The sequence below is a fragment of the Ictidomys tridecemlineatus genome, chromosome 7 (assembly GCF_052094955.1).
Source record: "Ictidomys tridecemlineatus isolate mIctTri1 chromosome 7, mIctTri1.hap1, whole genome shotgun sequence".
Lineage (NCBI taxonomy): Eukaryota > Metazoa > Chordata > Mammalia > Rodentia > Sciuridae > Ictidomys > Ictidomys tridecemlineatus.
The window spans coordinates 139,556,523-139,582,795 of NC_135483.1; the positions used below are offsets into that span (position 1 = coordinate 139,556,523).

The 26,273-nt window shown below is 36.5% G+C and overlaps 1 protein-coding gene and 1 non-coding gene across 2 annotated transcripts; both read left to right on the forward strand.

Moving 5' to 3' along the window:
* The first annotated feature begins 658 nt into the window (after positions 1-658).
* Erich2 (glutamate rich 2) lies at positions 659-26,273 on the forward strand. Its single transcript, XM_040294452.2, has 9 exons — positions 659-1,027; positions 8,147-8,177; positions 8,383-8,431; positions 8,652-8,688; positions 13,383-13,531; positions 15,316-15,497; positions 18,365-18,422; positions 25,375-25,446; positions 26,075-26,273. The coding sequence occupies exons 1-9, from the start codon at positions 831-833 to the stop codon at positions 26,197-26,199; spliced, it is 900 nt and encodes a 299-aa protein (XP_040150386.1). The 5' UTR covers positions 659-830; the 3' UTR covers positions 26,200-26,273.
* On the forward strand, positions 2,229-2,299 carry Trnag-gcc (transfer RNA glycine (anticodon GCC)). The gene has a single exon. It is a non-coding gene; the product is annotated as a tRNA-Gly (tRNA).

Consider the following 26,273-nt stretch of genomic DNA (forward strand, 5'->3'; position numbering starts at 1 on the left):
TATGATATGTTAAGAACATTGTAATGTTTTGAACAACCAATAATAATAATAAAAAAAAAAGCTTTACCACACTCTTCCATAGCCAAAACAGTTATTTAAGCCCATAAATACCTCCTACTGGCCGGGATGGATAGCTGAGTAGCAGCCTCAGCACCAACCAGACTCATAACATGCCTCAGGCTGGCGGGAGAAGCAAGTCTCTGACCCCTTGAATCAGATTTCTGGGAGAACTGGCGCCCAGAGACCGCTCAAGAACCCCATAATTTGGGGGGCAATCACACGTTGGGGGACCAAATCCTGCATGGGACATTTGTCCTCCACATCCAGGGGTACCCATTCTTCCCAATTCAATACATCTTTTACTTCACCCACGAGGCCATCCCTCCTCTTTTCCTCTACTCCCTAGAATCAGGATCCGGTAAGGACACCCACATTTCAATCCCCCTCATTTCTGTCCTTCTCAAAGTAACCAGGGCGTGTGATCAAGTGGGACAGAGAGTTTGTGTACCCGAATTCACCTCGCAGTGGCAGCTCCGACACTAGGGACCCCCAGGATAACCCTGGCAGCTCGTCCGCCCTCTCCACGGTCCAGGCTCGCTCCGCCCCGCCCCGCCCCGCCCCTCCAACCTCCCAACCAATCCCGCTCCGGGGCCTTCACGTCACGCCCCCTCCGCCTCGCTCGCCACACCCCCAACTCCTCCGCTTCCTACTTCGGCTGCTTGCCGGGCTCCGGCCGCACTCGGTCCTGTCTCCATAGCAGCTTGGCGTCCCAAGCTCACTGCTCCCAACTCAGCGTCCGTAGCGAGCGGGGCCTGGAGTCTGCCCTTGTGATGAACGGTTTGAAAGGTCCACAAGCGGGTGAGAGGCGACGCGGTGATGGCCAGTTGCCCTCGCTTGGTCCCCGAATGCAGCTGGATCCAGCCTCATCTCGGACGTCCGCATACCCCGCTCCTGAATCCTCAAACTTCTCTGTCTCTCAAGGTTCGGACTCTGGGGCCCTAATGCTGCGGAGGCGCCACCGGAGAAGGTAGGATCCGTGAACCGCTGTAGTCAGGGCCCTGAGAGAGGTTTGTCTACTTGGTTGTGCCTGATAATTGGGCGGGACTGACAGGCGTGTCTACACCACGGTTCTACGACCTGACCTCTCCTCCTCTCCCCAAAGTGAAAATAGCCATGTTCCATCCCAGGGCTTCCTGCTCACTCCTCAGTCTTCTCCCTAGTCTCCAATTCCTTTGCTTATTTTACGGCTTAAATAAGCTTAATGGCTTATAGAAGCGAGCACCCCCTGGCTGTAGTTACATCCCTACTTGCTAAATATAACTTAGCTCACCATAAAATTGTCGGTGGAATTTGGACCTAATGGATCTGGTTTTCATCTTCTGGAAAAAGAAGGGTTCCGACAATGGCTTACCTCTAAGGTACAGCCTAGATGACTAGAGACGTCCAAAATCAATACTGTAGTTTTTGGACTATTCAACTACTCTACTCTGAGTCTCTGTAGCAATTGCAGTAGTAGCACGAAGCATAATGATCAATTTATCGCTTGGCTTCTAAATGAATTGCTGAAGCTATTTTACCCCAAGAGAGCCCCTGAAAGTATTTTTTTTAAGAGAGAGTGAGAGAGGAGAGAGAGAGAGAGAATTTTTAATATTTTTTTTTTTTTTTAGTTCTCGGCGGACACAACATCTTTGTTGGTATGTGGTGCTGAGGATCGAACCCCGGCCGGGTCGCATGCAAGGCAGGCGAGCGCGCTACCGCTTGAGCCACATCCCCAGCCCATGTGAAAGTATTTTTTAAAAATAAATCTGAGACTGGGCTCAGTGGTGCTGGTGTGTAGTCCCAACTACTCAGGGAGGCCAAGGCAAGAAATTTGCTTGAGCCAAGGTTCAAGAACCATTTGGGCAACAGGGAGGCATGCCAGATCAAATAAATAAATGAATGAATGAATGAATGAATGAATGAATGAATGAATGAATGAATGAATAAATAAATATCTTTTGATTTGTTTCTTCCTAAAAATCGAATACAATGATCCCAAAGTCCAGTTAAATAAATAAATGAATCTGAAAAATGTCTTTTGATTTCTTTCATTCTCCTAAAAATCAAATACAATGATCCCAAAATCCAGTTTATTAATTTTTTTCCTAATTGAAGTGGCTTGGGATTTTTTTTTAAATCTCCAGAGAACAATAGCAGCACTGCTTTTTAATTGTTAAGAATTTACCAAGGCATTGGTGGTTCAGTGGTAGAATTCTCGCCCGCCACGGGGGAGGCCCGGGTTCGATTCCCGGCCAATGCAAGCTTTTGGGGCTGGGGATGTGGCTGGCATGCGTGTGGTTCGGTTCTCAACACCACATACAAACAAAGATGTTGTGACCGCCAATAACTAAAGAATTTACCAGATCTGAGTTCCAACACCTTTGTAGGGGCTCCATTGCAATCATTCCAGAACTCTAAAGCTTTCTACGCACACCCTCTAATTAAGCTTCATCTCAGTGTTTCTCTCCATTCTTTGCCCTGTAGAGTGGCATTTGTGCCACTTAGAACTTGGAACTGGCTTCTTTTACCCAGTATACCTTCAGGACTATCCTTGCTGGGCTTTGGGTAATAACAACAGTAACAGAAGGAGTTGTAGTAATTATAATCCTACTAGGAGATAAGTGCTGCTATTATTTGTTATTAGCCATTCTATTATTTTGAATAATTACTCTATGAGGTAGGGGAGATTTTTTTCCTCAATTTATAGCTGAGGAACTGAATCAGAAAGCAGTTTAGAATATGCCTCAACATTATCCAGTCTGCTAAGATTTGAACATAGTTGGTCTGACTTTAAATTCTGGGTTCTAATATTATGTTGTTCTGTAAAGGAGAAAATATATAAAATTTATATCTAGCCACTTTTAAATGATTTTAAGTGATAGATGATCTTTCAAAACATTTTATACACAGTTGAGGCTATGCAATAAAATATTGTGCCTTCATCATGTTGTTTCTCCATTAAGTTCCTTCAGGATGAAGGATGATGATTAATGAGCTCATTCTCTTTTACCACAGTGCAGGGCCTGAACATGTAGCTGTCTAACTATGCATTCATTAGGTAGTTTATAAAAATGAAAAGTACAAAAGGATAGAATATTTTCATATTGAATCACATTGAACAGCAGAACTCCAGTTCAATTCTTTGCTTTCTCCTTTCCTTCTAATAGACAATACATGCAAAGTCCCTGTACTCATGAAACTCAGTCTAGTAAGGAAGGCAGGCAAAGAATGAATGAATACATGCATGCATATATGAAATTATGATAATCCCATGTTTGGCTTCATAAGAGACCTCCATTTTGCTTAAAGTGACTCAAGCTTATTTATTCTTTGTACCAAAACAACAATCAAACCCCAGCTGAACTAATAAGCCCTTTACTGGGATTTTTAGTTGTCAAGAAAGTACATTTTTCCTTAAAGCCTGGAATTATATCACATAAAACAAGAATTCTGGGAGCCATGTTTTGTACCATGTGTAGAAAACCTATCTGCAGTGAGAGAAGAATGAGGCCCACGTTCAGGAAGAAGCTGAGATAAACTAGGGGGAAAGGCTCCAGAGTCCTTGACACAGCTACATCCACTATGTCCTGTTCTCCACACAGCTTGAATGTTTAGCTCTTTCTTGGATTCTGTGAGAAAATGCTTTCCTTTGACTCAGATCAAGTCACTTTAAGAAAAATGGCTCCTATGAAGCCAAATATGGTATTGTCATAATTTCATTCATTCATGTCTATATTGATTCATTCCCTGTTTTCCTTACTAGACTGGTTTCATGAGTATAGAGACTTTGTATTTTTCATCTCCAGTGCTTGGTACCCTCAACATCACATAAGTTGCTGCTGTATAATTTGAGCATAGTTTCTGTGACTTACAACCTAAAGACCAGTCAATTAAATACAATTAACTAAAGAGTCAAGAACCAAGCATTTTTTCTTAGAAATAAGCCCATTCTGACTCCCACACAGCTATATCCTGATCCCCAAAGTACAATTTTTAATATAATGTACATTACTTATATAATGCCCAGAATATTTTAAAACATAATCACATAATTATGAATTTATAAATTATCTTGCTGTGTGTACTTTATATACTTATTGAATCAGATGTATTTATCTCCTGATTAATACTACCTATCTTTCTACATATGTCTTTTTTTAATATTTATTTTTTAGTTGTAGATGGACACAATATCTTTATGTATTTTTATGTGGTGCTGAGGATCGAACCCAGGGCCTCACACATTCGAGGCGAGTGCTCTACTGCTGAGCCATAACCCAGCTCCTCTACATATGTCTTTTAATATTTTTTATTCTTTATAAAAATAACTATCTCTGCTTTTCCCCAACTCCTTTCTCAGAATCATCCCTCCCAATTCTGTGGGCCTTTCTTTTTTAATTGTAAAAGCACTCTAAGGCAATCCGGCTATTTTATATCATTTAATAGCTTTATTCACTCAGTAATAACTGAGTGCCTTTGAAGTCATGTAGGATCCATACTCCTGAGTGAAAACCAATTTCTTCCCTTAAGAAACTTCTATCATGGTTATGGTCATTCTAACACTCTAGTCATAATCTGTCTACACACTTATTATGTGCTTTTCCTCTACCTGCTTTTTAGGTGTCACTTCCCAGGATTCTATCTTTGGCCTTATATTATTCCATATAGATGATGACAACCTTTCTCCCTTCATTTCTATATCCCCAGAGCTTAGCTCAGACATATTTCATACATAAGAAGTGCTCATCAAAACTTGTTTCTTTGTGTTAAGCATGCACTCTACCACTGAGCTACACCTCCAGCCCAAATGTTTGTTTGAATAGACATTGAATATTGCGTGAAAATTGGAAACTATCACAGTTTTTGTTTCCACTGTCACAGGAACTGTTGAAAGACATCAGGTGAGTCAACCCTATTCCAAAAGCTAGAGAGTGTACTTAGTAGAGATTCAAAGGGATAATTAAATGAGTGTCACGTTAACCATATCAATCAATAGTCATGAATATAGAGTGTACATCTTCAGACTGCTCTTTCTGGATACCATGTCTCCGATTTGAACAGTTCCAACTTGATGGAGAGGAGATTTAAGGTAACACAAGGCCAACATACTGCTCAAATGCCTGGAGGAGAAGAATAAACAGAGATGAAAATAATATTGCAAATTTTAAAATTTACCTGTATTTTGTGGCACACACTTGTAATTCCACAACTCTGGAGGCTGAGGCAGGAGGATCAAAAGTTTGAGGGCAGCCTCAGCAACATAGCAAGACCCTGACTCAAAACAAAAAAATAAAAAGTACTAAGTATGTAGCTCAGTGTCCCTGTCAATCCCCAGTACAAAAAAAAGAGTATTGTAAGTTACTGCATTTTCCCTGAAGTCAGTGAACTTTGTAAATAAGCATCAGCATTTGAGGGTTTATGTCATTTTTTAATTAATTAAAAGCCCTCATAAATAGTCCATCTCAGTCCCAGTGAGCTCTTATCAGCCTTAGAGGACATGTTGTCAGCTGTCCCTTTAGAAGAAACATCAATTCGTTTCTATAACATCCTTCCTAAGTGCCAGGCTCTGTGCTAAACTCTTTATCCAGATTACTCCAGTATATCTTTAAAGAAAAAAAAATATATATATATATATAAAATTTGTAGGTGAACACAATACCTTTATTTTTATGTGGTGCTGAGGATCAAATCCAATGCTTCCCACATGCTAGGCAAGTGCTCTACCGCTGAGCCACAACCCCAGCCCCTCTTCATTCAATCTTTATCTCCTTTGTGATCCCTATTTTTCAGATGGAAGAACTAAAGCTTAAAAAGGTTAACTAATTTTCTCAGACTCACTTGGGCCATGTGAAAACAGATTCTCTCACCAAGAGACAGAACTCTTGAGTATTATACTATTTTGCCTACCAAGGAATTCAGTATTAGGAAGAGAAGTTAAGGGGAAACTTCCCAAGTAATAAAGTGATAAAGCTGGTCTGTCTCCATCAAGGGTTGGGATCTCCCATCTAGATTTTCCTTTCCCCAGGTGCAAATTGGGTGGGGCATTGCAATCCACAAGGATCCCAGAGTTAAAAAGGAGAGGAGGGTTCTAAATATAAAGGTGATGTTCCCCCTGTCCTTCAGGTACCCCAGGACTATGGAAATTTGTGGAATGAAAGTACCTCTCAGGAGAGGTCATCTTAAATTTCCTTTATTAAGTCTCACCCACGTCCCACGCAGGCAGGCGATGGAAATGGGGTTCCTCTGGGTAGAATGGGCTGGCTGAGAAATAAAAGCTAGGAAAAATAGAACAACGAAAAAACTGCAGGACACAGAAAATATTTTCAAAAAGCAGGGGTGGAGTGGACTAGCCGATCATGTAGATCGAGCGTCTGTCTATATTAATGGCAAAAGGGAGCCTGCGCCTGCTTTATTTATATTGGGGGACATCAAAGGCCTTTCATAGAATGTTCTCCAAAAAAAGTTACAGGTGGGCTGTCCAGTTCCCAATGTGTTACGCCCATCTCCCCAGCGACCATGAGAGATCATTGTAGCAGAGGGAAGATAAAGGTCGTGCCAAAGATATAGTTCCCCAAGGTTCAACCTAAAATCTCCCTGGCTACATGCCAAGACAAGATCCTCATGTGTTTTCCACAGATGGCTCCCCACAGTTAAGGCCTATTTAATTCATTCTTTCATTTATCTTAGAATTTGGTTTTCCACAACTGGTTTCCCCAAAAGATGCCTCACTTTTCTGATAGACTTTGACTCTCTGTGAGCTTCTCAGGAGGAGAATCAAGTTAATAACAAACTGTCAGGGTTCCCCAAAAAGCAAAGCCTGAGACAAAAGTATATGTACTACTGCTTTATTCAGGAGCATAAGTCCATGTGAAGGAGACAGATTTTTAAAACCAGAAATATAAAATAATGAAGTTTGGCTCTTATTGTTCATAGTCTTGGCCCTGAATTTTGTATGTCAGAAATCCTTAGGTATGTAATTATAAAAATTTGAAACATCTAGCTTGGAATGTGGGGCCAAGTGTTAAGAGGAAGCAACAAGTGAGTTGTTACTTATGGAAAATTTAAATGTGACCTCTTCCATGTTTAAAAAACAAAACCCTTAAGGCCTTTTCTCTACAATTAGAATGGTATTTATCCAGATATTGCAGGAAATATCGTGTCTTATTCTTGGGTAGCTTAGAAAGGCAAAAATCATAGAGAAAACATTTTAACTTTCAAGCATTAATTAACACACAAGGGAATTTAATGAGTAAAAAACATACTTAAACATGTATCTTCAGGTAAAATCAAACATCAATTTATAGGTATTTGTTTAAATAATACTTTATTAAAATACCATATCTTGAAATTTCATATTGCTCTAAACTCACACTCTAGAAAGTATTGTTTTATGGCACCAATAATTGGAATGTAGCTGAGAGTTTGATTTATATATCATGTTTTATTTTGTTGAAGTAGGGGAGAAAAGTGGTTTTGTAAACATGAGCTAAGATGCACTTGATGATTTCCATGGTCAGCTCACCGGGAGAGGACAGTCCTCAGCCAGCTGCTGATCGGATTTGAATCTAGATCTAGAGTCCAAGTTAGGTGAAATCAAACATGTAAAAGAATTAGAGGGTTAGTTAATACCAGGCTTTTCTTCCATGGAAAATCTTTTCTCTTTTGGTACCAGGGATTGAACCTAGGGGTGTTTAACCACTGAGCTACATCCCTGGCCCTTTTTAAAATATTTTATTTAGAGATGGTCTCCCTGAGTTGCTTAGGGCCTTACTAAGTTGCTGAGGCTGGCTTTTGAACTTCAGATCCTCCTGCCTTAACCTCCTGAGCTGCTGGGATTATAGGCATGGGCCATCACCCCTGGCAGCAAAATCATTCCTATAGCTCTTTTTACATGAGAAAGGGAAGGAGTAATTTCTCTAGATTTTTCAAACTCCATATTGTAGTCCAGAAGAAAGAGGTTTTGTTAGGATGTAATTAATGCTAATAAATATAAAAACAAATAAACACTTAATAACCTACTGACAGACTGAGTTCAGTGTTTTTATTTCTATTTTAAATTTATACAAGTATTTAGAAACTTATGAAGTAAATATTTTATTTTGTGCAGGAATTACCTAGACAAGGCAGATGCTACAAAGGTAAGAATATAAAAACTTTTTAAAGAATGCTTTGGGTCTATTTTACCATCACTTTATATAGTTTTTAAATAATTGATTTTAGCATAAAATCACACTTTAGCATACATAATAGAAATATTTATGCAAATGCTCTTAAACTATTTTCAAACACCTCAAATTAAAATAATAATGATAATGCTAGTTTTTATTCCTGCTTCTATTTTAGGAACCAAAAAACAGACAGAATGGCAGATTGCTAGTGTTTGATCCAAATGGTAAATTATTTATTACTTCTAATGTGTTTGATCATGATTCTATCCTAAATATTAATTAATAATAAGAATATTGGAATGACTGAATGTGATTTTATGATTTAGTAATCAAATATTTTGTTATATTTCATCCAAAAAAATCTTAAATTTTGTTTCCCAATATGACATTTATATTTGCAGACATCACTGCTGGAAAAAATACAAGTTTTTTCTTCTCTTTCAGAAAAAGTGATGCTTGAACCAAAGGAAGCAATGTCAGAGTAAGAAGATGTCTTTGGTTGTGCAGCTGATCTGTCACATGCCTTTTAAGCAATTAGAACTAGATAATGCAACCATTTGTCACCTAATTAAATTTGAAAAGCCAGAAATGCATGGGTTAGCACTTTAGTTTTTGCTTCAGTCAAAGTAATTGTTACTTAAATCGAAAGATATGTAAAATTAAAAATGAATTTTGATAAAAATGTAGAGACATGGATAATAATCACTTCTATATTTTAATGCTTAAACATCATGTATTCTGTATTTTACTTTATAATTTCCATTGCTCATTCCAATTTCCCTGTGCTATTTGCTCATTTCTTTCAGAATATATCTGTAAGTAAATATTTAAACAGATTATTTTTATAACATGAATCATCATTACTAAAGGAAAAAATCAACTCAACTAGCTGGTGAAATTAGTATTAAAAATCATAGTATAATGTCAATTTAATTGCTAAATATTAAGTACCAGCTCTAGTCAAAGCATTGATTTTAAAAATTTTTTAATGCCCTTCTTGATTATGTTCATTTCCTAACTTTTGAAAAATATCTATTATTTATTCTATTAAAACTTATAGTTTGAAAGTTGATCATAAAACACAAGCATAAAGATTATTGACAAGTTGGTAGGTACATTGTGATGGGACTGTTATACCCAGATTCATATTATTGGGGCTGGGTGTAGCTCTTGAGGAATAATAGAGATGTAGCTAGGATTTTTGAGAACCTGGATTCAACCCCCAGCACTGGAAAAAAAAAAAAAAACTGACATTATTTTGGTTTATTCTGAATATTATTGCCTGAAGAAAACTTCACTTTTTGCATCATATATTTTATTTTTTACTTTTGGAGCTAAAAATATTCACCTTTGCTTATATTGCAAATTTTATATGTTATATACTTTTAATGCATATTTTATATTAAAGAGAAAGAAATGCATAGCAAATCAATACAGAGGATTTATATTCAATGTCAAGTTACAACCAACTGGAGGGGAAAAAAAGCCTTGTTAAAAGACTATTACTCGGGCTGGGGTTGTGGCTCAGCGGTAGAGCACGAGCGAGGCCCTGAATTCAATCCTCAGCACCATGTAAAAGTGACTAAATAAAAACAAAGGTGTACAAGTAAAAGAAATAAATTTTCTTTAAAAAAAGACTATTAGTCTACACATATAATTAATCATAAGTCATATACATCGTTGAAAACATTTAGATTTTAAAATTTAAGAAATATTTAGTTACTTTTGAGGGAAATATAAGATATAATTTTTGAAAATGATAATTAGAAGTTAATAGATTTTTGTTGAAAATTAATTACTATTGTGTCCATAAATCCCAAAATTCATAGATATGAACTGGAGCAGGGGTAGTCCACATCCCAAGGTAGATGAAGCACAGGGATAAATCAATGCAGTCTAGGTCAATATAGAAAAGCAGAGTGACCAGTTGTTCTCTTGATCTCAATAATAATTGCATTTAACTATCAAACTCCTTTTTACAAGAACAAAATGATCAATCACAAGGGAAAGGTGGTTAATGTAGCCAGTAAGTTTCACAAATATGTGGCCTTGCCACCTCTGTTACCTCACCCCAAAGTTAAAGGTGAAGGGATAGTCTTTGAAAAAAATAATCAAGTAATAAAATACTAAAATGTGGGGTGACCTTTGCTGTAAGAAGATTGTGACTGATCAGCAATGTTGATGAATTTTCTCAGTGGAGCTTCTATTACACTTTCTACCCCACATGGCTTCATTGTCTGACTAGATAAGTAGTATTTGCCAAAAGGTCCCACCTAGGTTGAATTAGGAAAAACTAAAAGTGTTCTCTCTTCACCAGATCTTTGCCCTAATCTGATTAAGACTCCAGTCCCAGCCACAGGGGAAATGACAAGCAAATTCATAGCACCCAACTCTTTGACTATAGTGGAAAAAAATTTTATCAATAGGGGTTTTTTTGTTATGTAATCATGTTTTATCATATTCTCTGAAATGAAAGACTATTTTTTATTTTAACTATTTTTTTTAATCCCCATTTTCCACTTTAAGTAAATGCCTTTATGGACGCAGACCAAGATTGGCAAGCAAACATTACACTTCACAAACACAGGTCTCTCAAAGTGTAGCTAAGACCTTCTCAGAAAAGTAAATTTTAGTTAATTTGGGGTTTTGGCACATGTTTGAGCAATATAAGTCTTTTTTAATTTTGTTTTTGCTTTTTCAGCAAGCTTTTCTTTATTTAATATAAAGCAGCAGAGTCAATCAGTCAAATCTCTGGCATGGCTCATTTTTAGGACTGAAAATGGCAATATAAATCATTTTAAGACCAAGTTTAACATATAAGTTAAAAGAGTATTAATTCCAATAGAAATTTGGGAACATTTTCTAAATGTACCCAAGTGTTCTTTACATACTAAGAAAAAAAAAATCTAAAACCTAGGATATCTACCTTCCAACATAACATGTTCCCATGGTACATCTAAGATAATTTACTCTGTATATAGATTTAATAATTACTAAACACCTCCCATTTCCAAAGGATATTATCACAGAGAGTAAAAATTTGAATCTTTTTTGGTTGTGACTATTTAATTTAATAAAAACTGATCTTTTGGGTCTGGGGTTGTGGATTAGAGGTAGAGTGCTTGCCTAGTTTGCATGAGACACTTGGTTCAATCCTCAGCACCACACAATAAAAAAATAAAGATATTATGTACACCCATAACTAAAAAATAAATTTTAAAAAGGAACAAAGTCCCCTGATCTTTTGGAGTACACTAGTTATCTAATTTTCTTAAATGTTTAGGGGCTTTAGTACCATAAATGTCATACTTTCTCACAGGGAAATCAATAGATTTTTGAATGAATTGAACAGAAAAGAGTTTTATACTTTACTGTTAAAGTCATGATTTGGCACAGTGGTGACACCTGTAAGGAAGGCTGAGACAGTGGATCACAAGTTCAAAGCCAGGCTCAGCAAAAGTGAGGCTAAGCAACTAAGTGAGTCCCTGTCTATAAATACAAAATAGGGCTGGGATGTGGCTCAGTGGTTGAGTGCCCCTGAGTTCAATCCCTGGTTTCAAATAAATAAATAAATAAAATCATGAATTGGTCCGTTCTCATGTAGGTGTTTTTTGTTTGTCAGAATCACTGCTTCCAAATACAATATACCATTTATTTTCAGGCTATTGAGTGTGTTGGTCACCTCTATGTGTGTTTCATTAGGGTTATTAAAGACATTGCCAATTATTCAAATACCCAGAACTATATTATTAAATTCCCTTACTTATGGATATAACTTAGTGACTATAGAAGTACCATAGATGTAAACATTCTTAGATCTTCTTTTTTTTTCATATTTTAACATCTCTTAAAATTGATGTCATTTTATACTTATGTTTGGCAGTATTTTTCCTTTCTTGGTGGTACATAAAGCAATGATATGTTGATAATAAATAGATGATATCTTAGATATCATGAATAAAATAGTATAATTCAGTGAAGAAAAAAATATCAAAGCCTTTTTATCTGCATTAGACATTAGAGCCTACAAATTCTAGTAATCACTTTTGGCATAACAGGAATCTCATATTCCAGAAATGGAATGTTTCAGTGAGTTTCCAACTTTTTATATGTAGAGTTTTCTCCTGGATACATTTGTAGACAATTAGAAAATCAAGGGGGCAGAGGCAAAACAAATGTAAATTATCTTTGCTGTATATGTTCATTTCCAGCAAAGGGTTTTGATTTAGATCCAGTATACTGAGGAAGTAAAGTTTCATTCCCTCCCATAATAAGGACTATAACAAACTGGTCAACCTACTTGCTAAATCAGAGCCTAAGACCACGAACTCAGCCACTAATGTTCTGGATTCATATTTCAACACAGAAAAAACAGAGCCACAATATTTTGGGGAAAATAATATTTTACATCTTCTTATATCGAGTTTGTTAAAACTTTTAAAAAAATATTTAGTTTTTGTAGTTGGACACAATACCTTTATTTTATTTATTTTATGTGGTGCTAAGGGTCGAACCCAGGGCCTTGCACGTGCTAGGTGAGCGCCTACCACTGAGCCACAACCCCAGCCCTTGTTAAAGCTTTTCAAGTGAGACAAAGACCTCAAAAAAGAAATGGAGAATGGGTAGTTTTTCACAAGCATGGGTGCTACCTTTGTGAACAGAGCACACCACATAAGAATCCCTTATCTCAGTGCATATTTATTGACATGGGTTTGGGCTTAAAAAAAGAAAGTTAATCTCTTTTTAGTTCAGCTCCCTGATGAAAAAAACAATTTTATATTATGATCAAGGGTTAATATTAGTGTTGGACTTCCTCCATAGTATAGCATATAGCAATGGCATGAATCTATTTATAAACATTTTTTTTAAAAAACTCAAGGTTAATTTTCTTAATTTTATACTATCATGACACAATGATGTACCAATGACATTTATATAACTAATTCCTATGTACTTTAACTCTGGAAGGATCCTAGGAATTGTTACATAGTAACAAATGCCAGGCAGAAATAGAACTTTTCTACAAAGAAGATATTACCTTTTAGCTATTTAAGGCTATTGCTGGAATATATATATTATATGCTTATATTAAATGTATGTTTATGAACCCATATAAAGTATTATACAGAATTCTGACTAGGAAAATTTTTTTTTACTATCTACTTTAACATGTAGGAAGAAAGTCTCTTCAAAAAAGATTGAAAATAAAGTCTCTTTAAAGAATGCTGAAAAAAGAGTATCTTCAAAAAATATTAAAAATAAAGATTTTTTAACAAATGTACAGTCTGACCAATGGCCATCTTCTTTCTTAAAAGAAAGTACAGGTAATAGCATTTGTCTTACTGAATTAAGTGATTGTAGCTTCTAATTTAAACCTCTTTCCAGGACCCTGGGGAGTTGACAACACTCTAGGTCTAAGGTGGGGCCTGGGAATTGATAGTTTTTCAAACTCAGGTACTTGGTGATTCTGATACGCAGTGAGATAGAGGATCCCTGAGTATACCTTATGAGATGATATTCTAAGGCATTCAATCCTTGCATGGATTTAAATACCTATGAGAGCATTAACAAGTTCTATTTGCTTAACCATGATTGAAAACCAGAGTGCCAGGCATTAATTTAGAAGCTGTGAATACAATAGTTGGCAAAATAGGCAAAGTTCCTACACTTATAAAGTTCACACTGTAGTGTAAGCATCCTTATGCTGGTGAGCTGTTATTCACTAGGGTGACATAAATAATGATAATGTACTATAAATTTCAAAAAGCTAAAAGGAATTTGAATATTTTCACCATAAATAAATAATAAATGTTTGAAGAGATATGTTTTACATGATTTAAACATTACACGATGTATACATGTACCTAAACATCACATGAAACCTCAAAAATATGTGCGATTTTGTCAGTTCAAAATAAATTTTAAAAAATAAGTAACAGTAAAAAACCACAAACATGCAAGATCATTTCAGGGTTTGATAGGTGCTACATTTAGATAAACAGTACCTGGGAGAGGATTATTTTAGATTTAGAGAACAGGAAACTTCCCCATAATAACTGAATTGAATGAGACAGTGCCTGTGACATCATAGGATGTCTTTAGTTCCTTATTATGACCTTCCTGATGACATCAGTGTGGTGAGCTGGTGCACATACTGGTGTATACTGGAAGATCAAGGTGGTTGTGAGCCAATGGAGACTATGAATGAAACAGAAGCAGGTTAGATGGACAGCTTGAATAACACCATTGTCATTCTCCTGGAAGGGCTTCATAGCCCTTTTCAGGATAGCACTCTTGGCTTAGGAGTCAGGAGTTTCATTTTATTTCATTTGGTCTGTGTTTTTCTAACCTATCTTCTCTGGAGCTCTCTTGGATTTCCTCCTTTTCTTCTTCCTGACATAGTGTTTATATAATTTTTTAGAAAGTAGCTCATGGCTACACTCCCATTAAAAAGGCCCTTTCCCAAGGTGTCCCAGGCACTCAAAATCTTACAAGAAAGGGGTGGGTGTAACACAAGATCAGTCTGAAACTGAAAGACTCCATAAAGCCAAAGGAGTCAGGCTCACTGTTTTTCAAGGAGCTATTTTAGGAAACACGTGGTAAACATTTTTAAAAATGAATACTAGTATATTTTAATATTTTTTGATGTACATTAGAAAGAAACATAAGACAGTTAAGAACATGGACTCTGGAGCTAAACTGACTCCCAGAAGAATAATTTATTTCACTCCTCTGTCCCCCAGTGTTTTCATCATTAAACAGGAACAAAAATTGTACTACCTCACTGGGATTTTTATATATATATATTTTCAGTTATAGGTGGACACAATATCTTTATTTTATTCTTATATGGTGCTGAGGATCAAACCCAGTGCCTCACGAATGCCAGGCAAGTGCTCGACCCCTGAGCCACACCACCAGCCCTCACTGGGATTTTGATAGATTAATATCTGTAGTGTTCAGAGGCTAGATTGTTGGTCATTATGATTGTTTTTGTTTGGTGATTATGTTAATTTAGTATATCAGTTTTATGGATGCTAATAGGGTCTGGCAAAATTTAACTTCTAAACTTTTCATTGTTTATTGCTTAAATTATATTCTGTTTTAGGTGAAGAGGGCAAAGACACAATTATTGCAAAGCAGGAGAAAAATAATGAACATTGTGTTCAGGGTATTGATAAGTTGTCGGAATCAACTGATGCTGATGGTGAGGATGATACCAGTGATGAAGATGATGAAGACAGTAACCCTAAAAAGGATACTCGTGCCCCATTAGAGTTGATGGCAGAAGTAAGTTTTACTTATGCATTACAATTTAAGAAACTTTAAAATGCTGAAATAACTAATGGTCTTATTACTAAGTAGATTAAGAAAATTAGTACGTATTCATCAAGTAAAGTTTTAAAAAATCAATAAAAAAGATCCTTGCCCAGATATAAATGCTCACCTCTTCATTGGGTTAGAAGTAAAAGAAGGTTCTGAAAGTGTTAGAAGTAAAAGAAGGTTCTGAAAGTGACATACAGTATTCTAGTGAGGCAGAGGCAGGAATAAGAGAAGTCATGGTGCCCTATAAGGACTGCTGGAAGGAATGTGTTCTACATACTGGGTACTATGCTAGTTGCTGGGCATATAGAAATAAATAAGAGAGAGACATTCTGTCCTTGAAAACAGGCACATTTAGAAATAGTTACAACACATTGAAACACATGCTAATGAAAGTGTTTATGAAGTTCCCTGGGAACAGGAAGACTTAAGTGACTGAGAAAAGAAGCAGGAAGAACAGGGATAAGAGAAGGATTTTTAAGAGGGAGAGACATGAGTGGAATCTTAGAAACTTAAAGAGGAGAATATAGAAAATCAACTGATAAACAAGATTTCAAAAATATGAACAACAGCTGCATATTATACTGATTACATTCTCTAACCATGATCAATGAAATTAGGCATTATAAACAAAACTAATAAAAATCACTTAAAATATATTCTTCTAAGTGACACTTGAATTAAAATGAGAAATCAAAAGTAAACTTAATAATTTGGAAAATAGTGATAACCACAACATTACATATTACTATTTTAAAAAGAGCTTAAGGTTTTAAATGCTTCAATGATGGTGATGATGATGATTAAACTAGTAAGAACAATAAAGGAACTGGGGCTGGGGATGTGGCTCAAGTGGTATCGAGCTCGCCTGGCATGCATGCAGCCCAGGTTCGATTCTCAGCACCATGTACAAAGATGTTGTGTCCGCCAAAAAAACTAAAAAAAAATAAAAAATAAAAATAAAAATAAAACAAACAAAAAAGGAACTAAATATCAATGCTAAAAACTAGAAAAATAGAAAACATAATAAAACATGAAAAAGAAAGAAAAATAATAATTCAAAGTAAAAATGAAATTAATATATCAAGAGCTAGGTATTTGAAAAAATAATGTACAGATAAACTGATAAATATCATAACTACAATGGAATAAAATCACAAATAGGAATGAAAATAAAAATATATTAGACAAGAATAGAATTTAAAATATAAGAATTCCATTGCATGAATCGATATAGTTTTTATTAATATGCAAATAAATGAGATTTTTGGTGAAATTAGTGAATAATAGAAAAATCTCTAGAATTGTTCTACTTATATCAGAAACATATTTTTAAAAACTTCAAGGGGGAAACTGAAAAAAGTAATAGAGAACTTCTTCTTAAAATGGTACCTGGGTATTCATCATGCATCTGGAAATGCCTGAGAAGTGTTTCTTAGTTCTCAGTGTCCCTGTCTCTTACTGAGTAAAATTCATGTACCTGCGTGTAGTCCAGATGTACCACACTCAAGCAGGAACAATTATCAAAAAGTATTAAGTTTTGTGGTTTTTTTGTTTTGTTTTGTTTTTTTAACTGGAAGCAGAGTAAAGAGCTGGGCATGGTGGCGCACACCTGTAATCCCAGCAGCTTAGGGAGGCTGAGGCAAGAGGATTTCCAGTTCAAAGTCAGCCTCAGTAATTTAGCAAGGTGCTAAGCAACTCAACAAGACCCTGTCTCTAAATAAAATCCCAAAAAAAAAAAAAAAGTGGGGAGGGGTGCTGGAGATGTGGCTCAGTGGTTAAGTGCCCCAGAGTTCAATTCCCAGGACCCCCCCCCAAAAAAAGTTAATGACAGGGGCCAAGGTTGTGGCTCAGTGGTAAAGCACTTGCCTAGCATGCATGAGGCACTGGGTTCAATCCTCAGCACTACATATAAATAAAAACAAATAAAATAAAAGTATTATGTACATCTACAACTTAAAAAAAGTTAATGACAAAAAAATTCATCTAGTAAATTGTAGGCTAAATAAGTAAAAAAAAATATGTAATATTTAATGCTAGACTGGGTGTGTAGCTCAGTGGTAGAACACATACTAAGCATGATAAGCATGAAAGAGACCCTGGGTTCAGTCTCCAGTTCTCCCCTCCCTACCAAAATAAGAATATTAATGCCATGGGGAAATAATTATTTATTAAATAATTACTGAATAATCCTAATTTTTATAAATATATATGTGTTTATTTATGGGCAAAACTAAAAGGATATACATGAAGATGTTAAACATCTCCAGATGGTAGAAATATACGTGCTTCTTAATAGAGAACATAATGTGTTAATTTAGCTTTTAAATTTCCTACATTACAAATGTGTATTACTTTAACAACAAAAATAGTATAAGCAAAACTAGATCGTATAGAAGCAGTGCTGGAAAATATTGAATGTACATAATTGTTAAGTCCATAATTATTCTTTTCAACTAAGAACTGTTATGTTGTTATGAACTACATTCACACATGAAATCTACATCTAAACCAAAGGAATATTCAGATAAAGTAATTGAAGTATTTACTATGTGTGCCAGTCAAATCAACCTATGTTTCTTAAATGACTCGGTAGTATGCACACAATGTGGCTGCAACAAAGCAGAGGTGGCACACTTATTCCAAGTTGCCCTGCCACCCAAGAGACTTACATATCCTCAATTAATTAATTGATTGTAGACTCACTCCTAGAAAAGTGTATGTGTTAAAAGCCAAACAACTAACCATTAATGGAGTATTTTCTAGGGAATTTATAATTGACAATTAAATTCTCTCTGAATCTACTTACATCCGACTAATTTAATGTTTTCCAGTTCCTGAGAGCAGAAATGGGCCGAGACTATCATCTTGCAAAAAAATTATGTCAGATGAGTAAGTACAAAATGCTTTCACATTTTCCAGTATTCCTTTTGTTTCTAAAAATAAATTCTATCATATGTAAGATGGTTCCATTATCCTAAGTCTAATTCCCTACTAGTGTCTCAGTGGCTCCTTTGTAGTGAATGGTTAATTAATATAAGGATTAATTTAGATTTCTAGAGTAACTTTTAGCGACATAAACTAATGTAGACTAATTATCACCACTGGAAAATAAATCAGAATCCTTACCATCATGATAAGGGAATAGTACCTTTATGCTTTTTGTTTCAAAGAAAAGTCAGGTGCTGTAGCTGTGGAGCTAGCCTATCTGAACATGCATTATTCCACCGATGTTGGAGAGCCTGGGTGTGCCAGGCACCATTCTAGACACTGGAAATAGAGCAGCCAACATGATGGAATAACAGTCCCACGTTTATGCCTACTGTTAGATAGATAATAACTAAATTGTGTGTCATAAATGCTAGATGCTTTGGAGAAAGACTAAGTTGGAAAGAGGGACTAGAAGGCATTGGGAGAAGACAAGGTAGTTTTCAGTAGGCTGGAAGGCCTCCCTGAAAGACTCGAAGTGGAGGAAAGAAGTGTGCATGTCAAACAGCACGCCTGCTGGCAGCAGCAAGAAGTCCTATGTACCTGCAGCAGAAGAGCAAGGAAGTGTGGCAGGTGCGGAGGTCAGAGAGATCAGAGAGGTTTGGCACAGACTATGCACACTGCATGGGACCATTTGTCAATTCAGAGACCTTGGCTTGTCGCTGAGTGAGATGGGAAAGCACTGGAGGCTTTTGATTCCAGGGGAAATGATCTGTCTTCTCTCTCTCTGGTTTTTAGTGGTTTGACTTGTTGAAGATAGTTGTGGTTCTGGACTGGGGTGGTAGCTCAGTGGTAGAACGCCTGCTTCACACCTGTGAGGCATTAGGTTTGATCCTTAGCACCACATAAAAATAAATAAATAGATATTGTGTCCATCTACAACTTAAAAAATTTTTTTAAAGGTATTTATGGTTTTCTTGGTATTTATCCTATTGGGAAGGTTTGCTGAGTTTTTAAATCTGTGGGTTGTTGTTTTCATCAACATTGAAAGGTGCTTGGCCATTACCTTTCCTCATACCACTTCCACCCTATTCTTTCTTTTTCTTCTCTTCCTGAGATTTCAGGAATTCAACTTTTTTTTTCATGAAATCCCACATGTATCTTTTACTTAGTTCTGTTTTGTTTTTATTTCTCCATATTTCTGTTCTTCAGTTTGTGTATTTTCTTTGTGTGTGTGTGTGTGTGTGTGTGTGTGTGTGTGTGGGTGTGTGTGTGTGTGTAAACACAATACCTTTATTTAGTATTTTTTTATGTGGTTCTGGGGATCGAACCCAGTGCCTCATGCATGGTAGGCAAGCACTCTACCACTGAGCCATAACCCCAGCCCAGTTTGTATATTTTCTATTGACCTTTTTTGGGGTTTACTTATCCTGTTTTATGCTGTGTCCAGTCTGCTATTAAAACTATCCAGTGGGCTAGGGATGTGGCTCAAGCGGTAGCGCGCTCGCCTGTCATGCATGCGGTCGGGGTTCGATCCTCAGCACCACATACAAACAAAGATGTAGTGTCTGCCAAAAACTAAAAAATAAATATTAAAAAATTCTCTCTCTCTCTCTCTCTAAAAAAAAACTATCTGGTGAGTTCTTAATGTCAAAGACTGTATTTTCCAACTTTTAAATGCCCATTTAATGATTGGAAAGATTTCAGCTCTATACTAACATACACCATCTTTCCAACTACTTTGTCCATATTTCCTCAAATATTTTAGTCAGAGTTATTTTATTATATATATATATTGATATAGGACCATTAACTAGCAGCTGACTTAAATTAAGTCAATAATAAATCCCTTGAAGTGAAAATGTAGTGCAGGGATTGTGAGGGTCTATCCTCACTTGCCTGAGTCCCCACTATGAACACAGAAGTAGATTGGCTAGTTTTAAAAATGGGTTTCTTGAATCCTTTAGCACTACTTATTTCATATCAGAAGTAAACAGCTTGTCCTGTTTAATCCTATAGAGTATTTTTAACCTATTTAATAAAATACTTTGATCAAAGCTATTTTTAGAGTCCCACAAACAGAATTTTCCAATCAGAAGGAATCTTCAGAGAAGATAATGTACAGTGACTTTCTATAGAAGAAGCTGAAGCAGAGAGGGGTAAACAACTGGCTTGGCACTACTCACGATGACAGTGACACAGACAGAATGGAAACCCAAGCCTGCTTTTCCTACACCTTTCTTTTCTCCAGTGGCTTATGTAAAACAGGGGACTCTGTTCCACTCATTCTCCATTCTATGAATTTTTTTCTGGAAACTAATTGTGGAAAATTTTATGTATTTTTTATTTCTCTATCCATCAGTCATTTTAGAAAGCTTCTGGCTAAAGTTTATAAAATATATGTACTGTCAGTCTGTTTTGGCTATGAGCCCTGCAGAATGCTACATAAACAGCAGGTGCTCAATAATTACTTGTCAGCCTGACTCAAACCAGTGATTGTACAATAAATACCAGGTCAATGGGGTTGAAACACTTCAAATTTATCTATGTTCATGGATATATCCCTTTAAAAATATCCTTCCTCCATTTCTCCCACTCTTTCTTCTTTCTTTCTTTCTCTCCTTCCAACAAGTACATATTGAGCACCTTCCTCCAACCCAGACATGCTGGGAGACGGAGAGAAAGCAGGAGCCAGGGCACACATAGCTCTCAATCCTCTGGGGAGTCACTTTAAACTTAACATGTCTATAGGCTCACACATTCACACTGTCCCCTCTTATAGGTCAGTGTCAAATAGTGGTGCCTCTAAAATTGAGGATTAGACTACAAGAAGAGTGGTTAAGGTCCCCACCAGACACCAGGATCTAGGGTGCCTGTAAGAACGCTGCTTCTAGGAGGAAGAAGGGTTGACTGGAAACATGGGCAAAGAGGCCCAGAAGTAGGGATGCATGGGTTCCCTCGCAGAACAGGATTGCCTGCTTCTGAGGCAGATTCCCAGCTGAGGGTGTGAAGTTAGGGAGGCCCAGAGTCTGCAGTGCCAAGCCAGGTCAAGGGAAGAACCGAGTTCTCAGGGAGAAAAAGCACTAGTTCTTTGCTGCTATTAGGAACATGTGATTGGGGGCTATTCCATAACTTTCTCTGTATTTATGGCTGCAGACAAAATGAATTGTTCTTATCCAGCATGGACCCCACATACTTTATATATAAATGCTTATAGTATAGATATTCTTGTCTGTCCCTTTTATCATATTCTAGCTTCCCTACAAAATACCTGCTTTGTGCTTGTGCTCTCCCTCTCTCTCTCTCCCTCTCTGTCTCTCTCTATGTATATATAGATAGATAAAGATAGATAGATAGATAGATAGAATTTGTATGTGTGTATTTTTATTTTTTATTTTAAAAATATTTTTGGTTGTAGATGGACACAATACCTTTAATTTATTTACTTACTTATTTATATGTGATGCTGAGGATCAAACCCAGTGCCTCGTATGTGCTAGGCAAGTGCTCTACCACTGAGCTACAACCCCAGCCCTGTATTTTTATTTTTAAATGTATAACCTTTGACATCTGTAAGTGTAGTTATATATTTACATATTTATGCATTTATATATATATATATGTGTGTGTGTGTGTTGAATACCTACTATAGGAACATTCTTGAAGAAACAGTGCTTAACACTCAAAACAGTTTTGTGAGAATCATTAACTCTACAGAGGAGGAAACTGAGGCAAAGCAAGACCTAATTCATACAAGGTCAAATGGCTCCTAAATAGTAGGATCATATTCTAAGTCTAACTCGAAAGTCTGTCATTTCCATACTCCATTTCAATTTTCTCATTTGGTTAATAAGCTTATTTTTCTGGTAAAGGAGGCAAAGGCTTGGAAAATAAATATTTTCATGGATCTGTTAGGCTAGAAATGGGTCCCATGATTGAGGAATATATATTTTTCTTTGTTTATACCAAGAACAATTTATATAAAATAATGCAACCTTATCCCTTCAAAAGTGTACACAAAACTCATTTTCTTGAAAGAAGCCCCTGGTTCCTGGGGTGGTCCCTTGAAGTCCAATTGCAAGCTAGTCTTATATGATTTTGTCTGACTGTAGGGCATCCCATCCAGCATCTAGGCACCCACAGCTTTTTTTCTCTTTGCCTGCCTTTTTAAAAATCTGTGTTGGGTTCCTTCAAAATATTGTATCTATCGACATAGGCTTGAATTTCTTCTGTCTTCCACACATTTTTTATATAGTCCTAATCGTTCCTCAATCATTTTCCTGCTGTCTCATGCAGAACTTATATTTCTGCTCCATTTCCTGTCAGGCAGCAGGGGCAACCTGGAAAAAAATGGTTTTTAAATGGGACTGGAAGTCAAGGGTCCAAAGTACTTTTCTTCATTCATTTCGTTCATGACTGCGGTTTTTGTGCCAATCAATCTCCCTATTTCTTGGTCACTTCACCTGTAAGTGAGAAAATTGCAGCTCAGTCTTCTCAGGACACATCAGTTCTGCTCACAAGTAGCTAGAGATTCTACACACAAAAAACAGGAAAGTGCTACAAGATCTATATCATGAGTTTATAACCATTGCAAATAGTAACAAACAATGGCTTGAAACCCAAACAGTTCTCATTATTGTAGCTCTATTTTGAATATAGATGTATCTTCAGAAAAGATGGTTCTTATAAAGCTGTTTGTTTTCAAGTAAAATAAATGATCCTTTTCTATTAGCCTACAGTATTACTTTATTTTGGGGTTAAAAAAAAAGCCTGCTTTGTTCTCATTTGTCTATATTCACTTATTCCCCTTTCTAATGTTTTGAAGGCTCCTGCTGCATAGCAAGCACTCTGCTGGGCATGCAACAGTAAACAAGACAAGTGTTTTCTGCCCTGAAATAGCTCCAATCTGTTCAGCCCCATAGCATTAGAAACCCCACTTCCCCACATGAGTCCTGCAGTCAGAAGAAGCACCCACTGAATGTTTGAAAAGATATCAAACAATCCTCTAGTCCAAGAACCATTCCAGGAAAACTAATAATAACCAATATTTATTCAGCACTTACCATGCACCAAGAACTGGACTGAGTACTTAATATTATCTGATTGATTCATCCAAATAGCCCAATATGGCAGATATTATTACAGAAAAGGAAATTGAAGTACAACCATATTAAATATGGTAGCAGGACCAGAATTCATATCGGGAAGTCTTTCTCCAGGATCCTTAGTGGGCAATGCTTCCATTATGGAGCCCAAGTTGGAAAACAACCCCTGGACAGAAACTGCATGTGCTAGATGCTAATCTCAACTCTTTACACACCCTTCTAGGCTGTGATGTAAGAATTTTTTTATCAATTTTTAGAATAGTTATTGCTGGGCCAAGTTTCAAACCAGATACCTTTCCCTCACTCTCTAAAAATTGATAAGTGCTAGCTAAACTTACACTCCACTCCAATCCCTGAAAAGAATCCAATTGCAACAATAATTTTCTAAACTAGTTCCAAGTAATAGCTTAGGGTTTATTAGTAAGTGTTCCACAAAAATGATTCCATTGTCAAATAAATTTGGATAAATCACATTTGCCTCTCTAATATTCATAGCAGTTTTGAACATCTGACTGGTTCTGTAAATTCCTGTGATTACTCCTTAGAGTAAGTTTTTCCTGATTAACTTTCTTTAACCTAGTATCCCAAATATGTATTAAGAATCTAGTATCCAAAGAAGCAAGTTGGAGAAATCCCACTCTAGAAAGAGGCTTAGCCTCAGAGAAAAATTTAGACTAATGATAAGTATATTTAATTTCAAGTTAAATGCATAATAAAGGTACCTTATTAGAAAGCTTATATGTATGTATAATAATTCATAAAATACCTGGGATCCTTAAAGGCAGTTTTTGACCAGGCATACAAAAATGTATGTTATATTAGTTGATTAGGAAATAAAGTCACTGGTTTGACATGTCAAGATGAAAGCCATGAGTCAATGGAGCCTTGAACCTTCCACAATTCTCTTTCTTTTAGCGAGATGAATAGCACACTTGATGTTTCAGTGCCCCCTGGGGGCCACCAAGATATTGCACAAGGAGTCATTCAATGGATGATACAGAAAGAAATAATGAATACTCCTCTAGGCATGTAGGAATAAGGAAGAGAGATTGAGCTGTAGAGAGATTTGAAAACCAGACACTAGAAAATTCTGGAAAGAAATCTGGTATCTAGCACATAGATAATATACCAACAAGCCTTAAAAAGTCCAAAGTATGGTCCAAAGGAAGGACAATAGTCACCTAAGGCAAAGGGAATAAATGGGGCTCAATGAAGAGGGGAGAGTACTGTTAAGCAGGTGATGACTGGTGAGTAGATTAAAGTTCTCAAATGAAGGGAAAGAAGCAGCGTCAGTTTTCCCTATGCAAAAGATGTTATTTAAAAGTGGCACCTCTACAGAAGGGGTCGCACAAAGAAAACTCCTTTCCTTTGTGCTACATGAGATCTTCAGCAAAGGATGTCATGCAGATACTGATGGATGAGATGAGGGATTACAGACATATAGGCACACTGTCTTTTCATTATCAAACTCTCCACATTTGCAGGATTTGTACACTCTTTGGAGAATGATTCTATTCATGAAACACTTTGGCTACTGGCCTATTAGGGAAGCCATATTAAAGTGATGGAGATTGTATTATTTGGTTAGGAGGTAGAAAAATATAATAAGGATAGTTTCTCCAATAAAGCACCAAATATAAGTGGAACATTTTCTCTATTTGTACCTGGATCTATCTGTGGTATAATTGTTGAAGTTTATTGCTTTGTACGTTTCTACCTGCTCTGACTGACAGTTTCAATCTCATTCTAAGGATCCTGTTTGTTGAAACACTGTGAACCTTAATAACACACATTCTGTTGTCCATTTTCAGTCCTAATCTATGAACCAGAAAATCCTGAGGCCAAGGAGTTTTTATCACTTATTGAAGAAATGTTGCTGATGGGTAATTTTTAAAATTGAAATTCCTTTTTTTCCCATAGAACTATGGGCAGTCAGTCTTTAAAAACCCATTATCTCAGGAAATTGTCAAAATGCATCATCAGAAGTGGTTAAGAAATAGCTAAATGGCCGAATCAAATGGTTTAGTAAAATCAGCTTGTCCTCTGTGGATAGAAAAGAGGACCCCTTTCTCACTATGGGGTGGAACTGCCAAGGCTCCCTGGCTGTGAGGCATTTGGTATAGGAAAGAGAACATGCTAACCACCTTCATGTGTTGAAGGGATGTACCATGATTTCCAGGAAAGCCAATAGCCTCTTAATTACCCTAGATCTCAGTCACTCTAATTCTATTTAAGAATTTCTTTGACAATAGTACAAATGATTTTATAGACCTATATTTTAACTTAACTTTAAACCTACAAACATCTTCATGCCAGTAATAGTATATTTCCCACTTGTTCTACTACTTTGATCCCCTATGTATGGTTAGTGAAGTTCAGCTTGATTCTTCTGTTCAGAAATACATATTTCTTGGTAGGGGGAGGGGTAAGGAGCATTATGGTTTATGTGTTTGTTTGTTTGACTGACAATATCAAGAAACATTTGAAGTACTTGCTTCCTTTCTATGGCAGAGAAAGCTCAGAATCTCAAGGAAGATGAGGAAGACAGCGAAGAGGACAGCAGTGGTGAGAGCGAGGGAGAAAGTAGCGAGGACTTGAGTGACGAGAGTTCTGATGAGTGTGAAGATGGATCATGAAGGTCACTGGGTGGCTTCAGCTTTGTGTATTTTCATTATTGTATACCATGCACATATAAAGAAGGAGAGCTGCA

What these genes read in the sequence shown, in the direction of transcription:
- Erich2 (XM_040294452.2), top strand. Translation starts at nt 831, where the DNA reads ATGAACGGTTTGAAAGGTCCACAAGCGGGTGAGAGGCGACGCGGTGAT. An exon ending in ACAAGGCAGATGCTACAAAG is followed by an intron (nt 8,178 to 8,382) that starts GTAAGAATATAA and finishes CTTCTATTTTAG; the next exon opens with GAACCAAAAAACAGACAGAA. An exon ending in TGAAGAAATGTTGCTGATGG is followed by an intron (nt 25,447 to 26,074) that starts GTAATTTTTAAA and finishes TTTCTATGGCAG; the next exon opens with AGAAAGCTCAGAATCTCAAG.